The sequence below is a fragment of the Palaemon carinicauda genome, chromosome 41, assembly GCF_036898095.1.
Source record: "Palaemon carinicauda isolate YSFRI2023 chromosome 41, ASM3689809v2, whole genome shotgun sequence".
Taxonomy (NCBI): Eukaryota; Metazoa; Arthropoda; class Malacostraca; order Decapoda; family Palaemonidae; genus Palaemon; species Palaemon carinicauda.
This window is the reverse complement of record NC_090765.1, coordinates 43512646-43525662: the sequence shown is the minus strand read 5'-3', so window position 1 is coordinate 43525662 and position 13017 is coordinate 43512646. Positions and strand designations below refer to the sequence as shown.

General features: G+C 36.7%; 1 protein-coding gene across 2 annotated transcripts in view; it reads left to right on the top strand.

The window, feature by feature from the left end:
- The window catches only part of LOC137632561 (protein LZIC-like), a 139934-nt gene extending 132161 nt beyond the window's left edge, over positions 1-7773 (top strand). For both annotated transcript variants that reach the window (XM_068364556.1, XM_068364554.1), the window contains exons 5-6: positions 637-757; positions 4093-7773. In XM_068364556.1, the coding sequence (XP_068220657.1) occupies positions 637-757; positions 4093-4139 (168 nt within the window). In that variant the 3' untranslated portion in view covers positions 4140-7773. The remainder of the gene's footprint in view (positions 1-636; positions 758-4092) is intronic.
- Positions 7774-13017: the final 5244 nt, after the last annotated feature.

Genomic DNA, 13017 nt, shown 5'->3' with positions numbered 1-13017 from the left:
TAGAACATGTATTTTTCAGTGCTTATTCTACAATAAGGCTTACTTTTTCACTTTAATTACTGTTTTTCAATTACTAGACATGTATTATATATAAGAGCCTGTCAGTGTTTGGTATGTTGATTGCATATATTAATAATTACTTTGATATGTGAATCATAGTTTATTTTTTTTCATATGCAAAATAGTCTAGTCTTTAAAACTGTGTTATACACAGACAAGCCTTTTATACATTAAGTTTTGTACTTACATGTGATGCTATGTCATGAAATTAGGCTGAAAAGAATGTATAGAAATATAATGATTAATGAGCATATTTGATAGATTATGTTTATTATAAGTCTCTTATTTTTTATTAATCACCAAAACCTGTCTATTCCATATATTGTACATTTACTGCATTAATGATGTTTTTCTAATAGGTATGCAAGTGTGATATTTAATTTCTCTCTTTCTTGAAACTAGAAAATATGTTTGATAAATGCATTTTCCCACAGTATTGAAATTTTATTTGGCAGGAAAAAATATTTGATAGAAAGTTACTGATAACCAATGAGTGCCATGACCTACTGTAAGAAAATGTTTTTTATGCAATAAAGAAAGACAGTCTTTTTGAATAGGTAATTTCTGTATCTGCAGGTTGAAATTCTTAGTGCCTTGAAGAAGCTAGGAGAAACTTTAGCGGTACCAGAGGAGAACTTCTTAGAATGCCATGCTTCCTCACTCCTCAAAGATTTTGATAAAGTTACTGAGGAAACTGGTACGTAATAATAGTTATTTTACATGTGCAATCAATTTATTTTTTTGAGGATTATACTTTTAAGTCATGAAAATAAACAGTAACATTTTCAAATGATCTAATTCCATAGACTAATCAACAGTACTATAATTTTATTACTTGTTATACAGCACTGGCCAGAATAGTTCCATATTAGTTGAGAATAGTCATCAGTTGGAAGTAGTCTTAAATCTTTCTCACTGTTTAGAATCCCTCACAAGAAGGAGCATCCTGTTTACAGTTTCATGGTTTTAATGAGCTGGCTCAGCAAGTGAAAGTAGCTATTAGGAATGATACCAACTGGGAGAACCAGTTGTAGGATTTTCTCACTTGAATTGATTTGGATATTAAGAGAGTGTAAAGGCTATTAAATTTTTGTATTAGTTGGTACTGTGTTTAAACCTCTTATTTTGCTCATGCTGTCCCTTTAAAGGTTCACTTGTCAAATTTATGGCATCGGATTGTCTGGGACTATTTCAATCCAAGCATAATTACTGGAACATCACTAAAACCTTGTTTATCCAACATCCTTTTTATCCTGATCACCAATGTATCTGGCATATTTATGAATCATGAGATGAGGTTTTAATCAAATATCAACATAAACTTTGGCTATGAAAAAAATGTTAAGGGTTGTAGGTAGGCATACATAATACATAGTAGTTATATACAATAAACTAAGTGAAACAGTCAGGAAGGGTTGTGGTAGCGTAGTAAATAGTTTCTGGCTCACAATATAGGATTGAAGTTTAAGCTTGTTCTCTAGGCTAAACCAAATATCGTGAGTATATAATATGAAAAGTAATGGGCAGCCTAAAACACAACCTTGGGGAACACCAGATATCCTTCCTGTACTCAGTATGGTGCCCATCAACACCTACTCTTTGCAATCTATCACTTAAAAGTTCATTAATGATGATAAGAAAAGACCCACCTACTGTACTGTGCTCCAAACTATTTGAGTTTGAAAACAAGGGCCTCAAGACTAACACTGTCAAAAGTAGCACTAAAATTGAGACCAATTACACAAACTTCCTGTCCACAATCAAGGGATTTCTGTACACCATTGGAGATTGTAAGGATGGTATCACATGCTCCAAGGCCTTTGCCAAAGTCAAATTGCAAACTAGGGAACACCCTTCAGCATACCTATCTAGACTTTTTACCAAGACATTCAAAAACTTTAGATAGTATGGGAGCTATGAAAATTGGAAAGAAATCTGCAGGGCTAGAGCTACCACAAACACAATTACATAATGGAGTATCAAAACAATTCTCCAACAAGTGCAAAATGAACCTTTTCTTGCTAACTTGTGGAAAATAACAGACAACTTAGGAGATAAGATATCAGCAGTCTTTAAAGAAAAAAAAAAAAGGACAAATACCATTCGGGTCTACATCTCTTTAAGCGTCAAGATCCAACACTGGTGATGGTGGGCTGGGTTGAACATACCCCTCGCTACCCCAACCAACTAGTGGTGGGTATCTAAACCCTGTTAAATTTTAGCTTCGGCTAGTTTTCAGCTTTCCCGAAATAATAATGAACTTAAAGAGCTCCAGGTTTGTATTGCTAGGGAAAAGACAAATTATTTCCAAATTTGTCACATTACTTTTGAATGTAGAATTTATTAATTAACCTTTTCTTGAAAACAATATTCTCATAAAGTATTCCATATTTAGTGAAAAGATCAAAGGTAAATTATTTTAATATACCAAATTTACGTAACATACTGTGGGGAATGAAGATTATTATTTACATTACTCGTAAGTAAAAGAAATATACTACACAACCACAACCAATAAATTGTTACAGCACATTACTTAATGTACAGATTGGAAAATGAAACATAAAGGAATAATTACAGTACATGAGCTGGAAATGAAAGTTGTTCGCAAAGAAAGGCAACCCCAATGAATAATTACTGACCTGAGATGCAACATACCCATGTTTTTGTTTCTCATGCATCAGGGTTGCTAGTTGGCAACTGTCAGACGTCTGCTACGGTAAATTTATATTGAGGAGAAACTGCAGGCAAAAACTGATGATGCTTTCAAGAAGACTGCAGTAGATTTCTACTACACATGATGATACCTCTGAACCTTGTTGTTACTGTTCTTGCACGACAGGCACTCTTCATTTACTTTCTATCTCGTACATTAACAGTAACTCCTGCTTTAGATTGTAAAAGATTTAAGAACTGTGGCAGTAGTGATTGATGTAGTGGGTACAGCATTTAATAGTTCACTGCATGACTTAGAAATTAATTGATATGCTGAATGCAGCATTCTTCTGAGGTAGTACCACACCTGGCCACAAGCAGTGTGCAAGGATGGGCATAGGACAAGGCTGGGTTACAATATTGTGGCTGTGCAAGAGGATGCTTTACCCAGACTTCTCAGCTGGTACCAATGCTAGGCAGATATGATATATCACATGTTAAAAGAGCGGCCAACCTTTAGACAGTTGACAGACTCCAGCAAGGAGATTAGACAGTTGACAGACTCCAGCAAGGAGATCATTACCAACGAATGACTAAAGTAGCTGTGTTAATGTGTGTGTGATGCATTTAAAGCTCAGTCTTCTACTTCCTTGGCTGTGAATAGTAAGACATGAACATAGTCAAGCTAAGTTTCATATTAAAAATTCAAGTGTTGAAATAGAATGCACTAGTTCAGCTGTATTCACATCCCTTTTTGATTTAGGATGAGGGTCAGCATCAAAAACAAAATAACAGGACTTGAGTTTTTAACAATATGACCTACAAAGGACAGGTTGTAGACAACTGAGATAGATTGAAATTATGTAAAAGGGGAAACATAGAAAGACGTCGATAAAGGGATAAAAGTTATAGAAATCAACTCTAAGGAGTTTTTGATTCGAGATAACTACCGTAAGCACATACCTTGCTTCTCTCTCTTGTCGTTATTTAGTACACAGTCAAGGAAGCTGTGCACCAAGGTAGTGTACGGTCATACACTAGCTTTATTAAAAAATCAGGAAGAAAGAGGGAGTACCAAGTATTGAAGTGAATATATTAATGGATCTAATATCGGAACATCTGCATTTTGGGACCCTAAAGCAATCAGATATTCCTTTCATCTATTGGTGGTATATACTTGGTTAATAACACATTGTTTAAGGCAGTATAGCTTGAGTAAAATAGAAAGTTTGCACTGAACATTTGACAAGATCTGGTACAATAAGGACATTGAATTTTTGGATAAGTAGTTTGAACATTCTCTTAATCATAGTAGATTATCTTTTGTCACATTTTCTGAAATATTGGATATTTACTTTTTCTCCACTCTTTTTACAGGCTCAAGGCAGAAGGTTTTGGAAATGGCACGGCAAGGTTTACAGTAGGTTTTCTTGTAAAGAGGTCCAAGGTAATGAAATTTAGGTATACTTTTTTTCAAAGTATCAGTGCCTTGTTTAATTTAGAAATTAAATTTTTGGTTAGTGATTTTAAACTCTTGTTTGATTTTGATAAGCAAATTTTTAGCTATTCTAGGTGAGTACAGTACTGTATGTATGTAATGGTTATCAATTGATGGAATTTCTCAGGAGTAGACATCTAAAACTAATCACAGTTAGTCTGTATCTAGAAAAAGCACCTTGTATTTATAGTACTTCACCATGTTACTAAATGTGCTAAATGTCCAATATACTGTATATTGTGTAGCGGTTGCTTAATTTTCAATGAATTGGAGGAAGTTTCTAATCTGGTTTTCATGTAATATAAATTATGTGACCATTTTTTCTTTTAACCTTCCCTGATGTTCATTTTGCTTCTCTCTGGAAGCTTGGTTTTATCGACATTTAACCCTAAAACAAAAAATTCCATTTTCCATTTCTTTCAGTAACCTTATACCTCTAGTAAAGTAATGAGACAGTCTACGGTTGATGGCGGTAACCAATGTCTTGGGAAATCCATACTGTCTTTGTCTTAAATCTCTGCCGTTATTGGCTTTTCAACAAGCCCGTATAATCAGATTGTTGAGATTTAGGTTTATTAGTACTTTTAGAGTTGTCATCTTCTGGGTTTGCTAGTAACTGTCGCATAAATTGTATCTGGGCGACCATGGTCTGCATTCTTTTTGTGTGTCATGTCAGGGACAATTTTGTTATGTAGAAAACTGTTGTGTGGAGTGTAAAGCTCTTGTGTTCCTCTTTTGGAAAAGTATGTTTGTATGGTTACAGACCAAATTAAAAATTCACTAGACTACTTGTTTATAGCGGAGAAGATGACGATATGACACATCAACACCGACTCCATGTAGCTTAACTAATCTAGTTTTGATAGTAAAGAGCTTCTTTAATTTCTTTTATGATTCTTTTATTAAAGGCAGTAATTCTTGACTAACTTTCCCTGTTTTGCACTCTAACCTGACTTCTCAAGTCAGGTCTAGAGGTTCTAGTGTTCCATTCAGTAAGGGGTCTGATAGTTCACAGCGCATTGCGGATTAAAGATCCTCTCATTGAATTTTGAGTTCTTTATTCACTTGAAACCCCTCTGCCCCAAAATATTTGCCTTCCTATAATACTAGCTGCTCTTTTAGACTGCTAGATTGCAAGATAGAAGACCAAGTTGGTAGCCTGGATCTTGATATCCCTCCACTCACTGAAGTATGCCCTCGTTCATATGTGGATGGAATGCCATATCTTATGATCCCTTAGCAGAAAATGGTATTTAAATAGCATAAAATATTTTTGGTAAAATTTTGTCAAAATCTGATAGGCTGTATCATTTTTTTGATGGCATTGCTCAACATTAGCTTGCAAGCTCGGCCACTAGCGCATCATGGGTTAACTCTCTGACAGTTAAAATTTTAAAATATAGGTACTAGTACCTCAACTGCCGAAACAAGCCCCTTTAAAAACAAATGCTAAGCAGTTGCTGTACAAAGATGTAAACAAATAGGAAAACCAATAAGTAATGTCTCAGGTCATCCTTCTGAACAGGTAAATGAGGAGCCCAACTCTTATAAGGTATCTCCTTATCATCATTACAGAAACTTGTCTGAAAAATAGCCAAAAAGTTGTTCTTGGTAAGTTCTAATGCTGCTTGTTCTTCCAAGAAACTTTAAAGTCAGTTTATACACCTCAATCACCCATTCCACTCTGGATAGTATCAATAAATTATCTCTTCTAAAAAAGTCTGATAATTCTAGTTCTCGGGTAGTAGTGAAGACTTCTATCCCACAAAAATGGTGTCATGTATAAAACCAATCAGTTACCAATTCTTGTTCTAGGTTACAATTTAATCTCCTCTCTTGAGCCCATAATTAATTCTGAGACAAAAATCTCTAAATCTAGGTTTGCCGGTGGGTGGTTTATTAAAGAAATATTGCTTGTTAGTGATAAGTAAGAAGTATTCTTGAAATGTTCTCATTGGCACAATATGTAGAAGTTATTTCTAGTTTTATATGAGGTGTGTTTTATAATTAGGAGAGATTTATATTTTTATGACCAAACCAAGCATATGCCTCTATGGTGGGACAGTGTCTTGAGTCACAGAAACATTCATTGATTTCTTCCCCTAATTTGGGTCCTGTTTTGGATGTAAATAGATCGATTTCTAGGGATGCCCAAGTTTCTGACTTTAAGCCAGTAGCGTTAATGGCCTTAAAATTGTCTCCTTCAAGGAATTCCTTTTGTTATATTGGTAAAACATCAAGACTCTGCTCTAGTAGATGTTCTGGAAGCCTTACCAATCTGACTAAAAAATCTCATCGTAGAATGCTATGACAATTCTTCTGCAAATCCAGTTAAGGAAAACTTTCTCGCATTAATCACGTTTGGAAGAGCCTTCGTCCTGATCCGCAGGTGCTAGCAAAGAAAGTTACTGGATTTCTCTAACCTTCAGTCCTCCCTTTTCCAAGGTACTGTATCAATCTTATTTCAGAGTTATTTACCAAATACAACAAAGGCACAGATTATACAGCACACAGCAGGCAGTATTGAAGGATCAATGCAAAATTCCATGAGCTCCAATTGCATTGGTCTGTCATTTAATTTGAGTCTTTCACTCCAAATTCTACTTGTCTGGTTCCAATTTTCATCCATTAAAAAAAAAAATCCTAACCATATTATTATTATTATTAGGTAGTGTAAATTCTGATCATTATGTACAAAACAATGACTGTCCTCAACTCTATTTGGGCTGGCCATAAGGGTTTGTCTTTTATAATTTAATTATAATACAGAATTGGCCAGATTTCTTCATTAAGAGATTGTTTTAATTTCATCAGGTAACTAACATTTGTAAGGTATAAATTTTCTTGATGTTTTATATATTTAAAATATATTGAGATATTGCAATTCCATATATAAAACTTCAGTGTAAAATAGCTTTTACACTATATAGTGTATTTCTGTGTGGGTACAATATTTCTAATATTTTAGTAGTTCCTTAAATGAGAAAAGGAAATATGTATTGCAGTGTGACATTTTTATTGCAGTTAGTTTGAATTGTGTTTTGTTTTTTAAGATTGCAACACCGTTATGAAATAAGCTAATTGTCATTCATGTTATTATATGCTTTAGCCCAACCATGACTGGAATAGTAGTAGAATATATTTTTATTCATAGATTGTATTATATACACATTACAAGTAGGTATTTTATATCCTGAAGAAAACTTTTATTTATGTATGGATACCCAAACTTTGAGAGTAACAATTTATCTATGTAATCTATCAAAATCATTTGAGATATATTGTGCTACTCGGGTAATTTTTATATCCTTTTTTATCTTATATCATGCCTTTCAAGTAAGATTATTCCTGTCAAAAGAAATTGTAAGATTAGTCCTGGCAAAAGAAATTTTGTAAAACTGCTAGTAAGAATTGTGATGGGAATTATTTCAAAGTATTGGAATCTTGTAGCTAATGTTCCCTAATCAAAAGAAAACTCAGTACAGAATGTAGCCATCATAATAAGTACAGTCATTAAATGAGTGTGCTGCTTTGTTAAAAATATAAATACTTTATAATGATGTACTGTATATATTTTTAACATACCGTATTGCAAGATGTGGTAGGGTTTAGTAAAAGTTAGATATTGTTAAACGGGTAAGGGAAAATTAAATTGCATTTGTAAAGTATCACAGTATAGTAAAAGTTTAACAGCGAAACAAATGGGACTGGGAGTGTTACAATATTTTAAAAAGTTTTCAATATAACAGCAAAAAATATGGGAGTGGGAGTGGTGAGAGTTACGTTCACAAAACAATATATTTTATGAATGTTTTTTTTATACTCAAGAGAGTGGTTACTTGCTTGTAAATTAAGGCCAGGCTTATAATGTACCTATAAATATTTTGTATTTAAGCTTATTTGTTTGAATTTATGGAGGGGTTTAAGGATTTTTCATCATATTTAGTGGTGTAGTTGAATCTAGTGTTTATAAGAGCTTATGATGCCTCTTGCCTCTTAAAACTTCACTGAAGAAGTTGGTGTTTTGTTGAAAATAAAATGCAGGTAGACTTCTTGAATCTATACTTTGTAGCAAAGTTTCCTGTGGAAAATGGACCAAGTTCCTTTATCAAAGTTTTTCTTACTTGAAGTTACATGGAACAGAATTTTGTCTACATTAGTGCAGCAGTGATTCCATATGAAGTTTAATTATTTTTTATACAGTTTTACTCACTACTGCCTTCTCTTATTTTGGAAAATACTACTGTATTTATATGATAATGATAGAATTATATTTCATAAGATGGCCTGATCTTAACGTTATGGTCTGAAAGATAGTCTGGAAACTATGCAAATGTTGCCAGTGTAATAATACTGGTATTCATTACACCGCAGAACTACAGGAACTTTATTGCTTACTATGTACTCAAATTAATAACAAATAAATATATTTTGTGAATTATTGTAATAGTAAATCAATGACTAAATCATAAATATTTTAGTTTTCATAAGTGAATTTCCGCATTAAATTTTAATAGCGATAAGGATTTGAGAGTACAGTAGTTGAATGCTGATATTGAATTAGAAACAATCACATAGCTGGATAGATTATTCTTGGATAATATTTTTTGGCAGTTGATTACCCAGCTTATATAAAGAATTTGGACAGATTGTTATTGAAAATATAGATTTGAATAATGACGACTTGTATTGTATAGGTATAAGGAATTATAGATTTGGTTTGCTCTTAAGATTATTGAATCTGATGATTATGACCAGGACTGGATAAAGAATGTGTAATTGGCTGCTACATCAAGTTAATTGGAGATTTACTGTAGGCCCACGGAATGGTGGAAGTGTGGTTTAAATGTTAATCTAGTAAGGTGACATTATTTGTGCTGTATTTTATATAAATAGATGATATAGATACGAGTGACTGAATACGAGCAGATTGATATACGAGTATTGACACAGTGCCCTCAGCTGAACCTACGAACACTGATACTTGTGGTTCAAAGAGGTAGTCATCGAAGTTCAAGAAGTTTAATTTGACTCCGATCGATTTCTCCCCATTCGAAGAAGATTTCTTGATATGTTATCCCCACATACTTGGAGAAACTGTACACACCAGGAACATACCAATCTCTGAGACGGTGTATCAGTGCGTGGTACAGGTGTTCAGGCATCTATTATCGGTGCTCGATCCTGACACCTCCCATGGAAATTCATGAGAAACCTCAGGATCTTCCCATAAGAAAACTTTAGCCTCAAAAACGAGGAGTTTACTTTTAGAGGAACTTATGAACAGACTCTTTGCTTCACAAGAACTACTGTCACACGAGTGTGAAGATGAACCACGGTCTCCTTGTGATCATCCCGTCATTATCTGTCTGTATGATTGGACTAATAGTGATCATTCTCTGTGAGATCGTTCACGTTCTCAGTCACTGCTTGATTGGAAAACTACACAGCTGAAGTCCACCAATTGTTCTTCATGTGATCATGACTTTTGAGTTGCCAGAGAACTAGGTCACCTTTCACCTGTTCGTCCCAGTCCAAGCACTAAGATCTTCCGGAGTGCTGAAAACTTCCAACACATGATGTGATAGGGAATTGGAACAGGAGACTTAACAGGAACCCTCTCAGCTCTCATACAAGTCCTGAAAGGCCACATTGCATTGCTGCTATTGGTTGCAGGACTTCTCTTCATCCAGTGACAGGCACTCGCAAGACGAGAGCTAGCTGGGAGCAGTTCAGTCTTTGAAAGGGAATCTGATCATTGATCTGTCATCCCTTTGTCCTCTTCAGGTTATCGCTCTGATTCTTTGCTCAGTCCTGTTTATGAGTACTTTTAGGAGAAGGAAGCTTCTCTTGAGATACATGTCAAGAAACCCCTCCTCTTGTGAAGGGGAAGTCCCAAGACATTGTCAACCTATTGGCAGCCGATTCTGATCCAGCCCTTGATGAAGCGGAGAATCCCACTTTCGTCAGGGTCCTTGCACTCATATTTTAGTACAATGACCTCGGGGAGGCTGCTCCTTTAAAGGGAGAGAGAACATCCATTGATCCACAATTCGGTGCTCCGAGAAGGTTAAAGGCTGTCCTTGAGGTACCATAGTCACAATGTGCTCAGGGTGTAGGATATGTATCCAGTTCTAGAGGACCGAGATCCATCTTCTCTAAACGTTGATCTAGCAGTAGCTGTGCTGAAGTTAGGGACCCTGGTGGAGAGACTCGAGCACGATAGCACTTCATTCTCATCCCTTGAGAATTTCTGCCAAGGAAGCTGCTTCCATGGCCAACCTCAAAATGACCTCCTGGATTAACCATTGGTCAGTTGAAGTCACCTACATTGCCATAACATAGTATTAGGCAAATCACGAGACTTGGAAGAAGTAAACCGACCTAGTTACTTTTAGGTGCGAAGGCTGTGACCTTGTTAGCACACCAGTCAGCAAACCAACTGGGTCTTGAAAAGGAGTGATTATGTTGCCTTTTGCTTCACCAGGTAGGTGGGGCAAGAGGAGGTGCTAATCCAGATGCTCTTGTGATGGAGATAGCAGCCATTTTTCTGCAGGACGCAAAGGTTACAATTGAGAATTGGAGGAAGGTTTATCTATCGAGCAGTTACCTTGAATTCTGAGGACACAATGATGCACTTTGGCATCATCCTTTCATGTAACCTTAAATGCTGTATAGGAAATTTATTCACCTTTCTGATGTAATTTTCTGTTTCTTCCTATCTTTATTTTGTTAGTTAAATTATGAAAAATCAACTCAAGTAGGTGACACATGACGTCATTGCTCGCTTGCCAAAAGGTTTGAGCCTGGCACCAATTTGGTCTTGGCTGAGATTACCAGAGGGTTGAGGGCCCAGGCCCTTCAAAAGTAATGGCAGCAAAATCTTTGAACCCCGTCAAGTCTTTGAGATACTTGCTGAAAAAGACACTGGCAAACTCCAAAGCTTCATGTGCATCTAGAACCTCTTCCTCCCAAAGAAATGCAGGGACAGACTCCAAAAGCCTTTAAATTCAGCGTAAAATACTCCAGCAACTACCAGAGGCCAATCTTTCAACAGTGCTCCACCCTTTCGCTCCCCAATCTTGCCAGTCCAGGAGGATGGTACAGGAAAGAATGAAGGAATGGAACGCTAAAGTCAGCCACAGCTGCCGTGAGTTCGAGGATGCCTGTTAAGCCATTGGGCAATGTGACAGCAACATTGAGCAGAGATCTGGGTTATGGAATTCCCTCAGGGTGGATACCACTTACCTTTCACCAACTCTCACCCTCCCTTCCTTTGTTCAGTACACTGTTGATGTTCCAGACCTAACTGCAAAGTCGCTGAAAGCTTGGAGTCGTCCAAAACAGTTCTCCAGTGTTCTACAGTCTATGCTTCCTGTTGAAGTCAAGTATGGCCTGGGAGACTGATCAATCCCTAATTATTGAGCTAGTTCTGCAGACACTAATTAAACTGGAGATGGCAAGCAGCGTAAAGTCTGTCATCAGGAAAGAATACCCAAAGTGTGTATACTTTCAGATCCATCGCTCTTACAGAGGTACCTCCGCTTCAGCCTCTAGAGAGTAGCATGCCAGTCCAAAGTCCTATGCTTAAGATTTTCTACCACCCCTAGGTGTTTATGCTTGTCTCTACTTTGGTCCATGCAAATGGAATTTGCCTCTTGAAATGTCTACAATTAGTTGATCCTATCTTCCAGAAGGCAGTTGCTTCAGACTTTTCCTTTTGCCACTAACTGGGTGTTAGCGAGGTTCATTCTAGACGAGAGGAATCCCTACATTCTTCTTACGTTGCAGAAAAGTTTCTTACTTTTTGGGGATCACCATCATTTGACCTGTTCATCACTGTTGAAAAAGAAACTTCCAGTATTTTGCTTTCCAGTTGACAGAGTTTGATAACGCCTTCCAACACCCCTAAAACAATAGGGACTTGTACGCTTCCTGCCCATTTCGCCGTTTACTCAACAGATGTGATTGAGATTAGGCGTCGGGATGACCCTGGTGGCTCCCGAGATGCCACACACCAATTGGTAGCTAGAACAATGGATTTCCTTATATACCTTCATCTAGAGAAGCTCCTGTCTCTGCAGTGAAAGGCTATTGCTTAGCCTTTGTTTTCAGACAGAATGGATTACCCTCAGCAAAGCAAATAGGCGAGTGGCATGATATTCAGTGTCCCAAGGCTCTGAAGGTTGGAAGGTCTCCTTAGCCTTGGTTCCAGCATTTGCAACCAGGACCCAGAACCCAGCCATTCACATCTTTCTCCATATCTCTACAAGAATCAACTAGCGGGGATCAGGATTACTTACTTCTTGGACCTGACAACACTACAATGCTACTTTAGAAGAACTCAAGAGCTTCAGGCAAAGGCACCAGACTTGATCATAAGATATCCAAGAACACTTTCTTGCTTTATGAGACCATCAGATATGCCTACCCTTCAACTAGTTAGTAAAGTGATGGAAGGACCATCCTAGACCTGAATATATCGTCGTAGGTATCATATACTATACAACCTAGCTGTCAGGAAGAATTTGACAGTAGTGTAGGCCATGAGGCAGGAGTCTGCAAATGCCAGGCAACCTTCACCACCCACTACCTTTGAGAATATACCTACAAGCCTGTGACGACACTACAATGCTACTTTAGGAGAACTCAGGAGCTTCAGGCAAAGGCACCAGACTTTCTCAGAAGATATCCAAGAACACTTTTTCTTGCTTTATGAGACCATCAGATATGCCTACCCTTCAACTAGTTAGTAAAGTGAATGAAGGACCATCCTGGACCTGAATATATCGTCGGAGGTATCA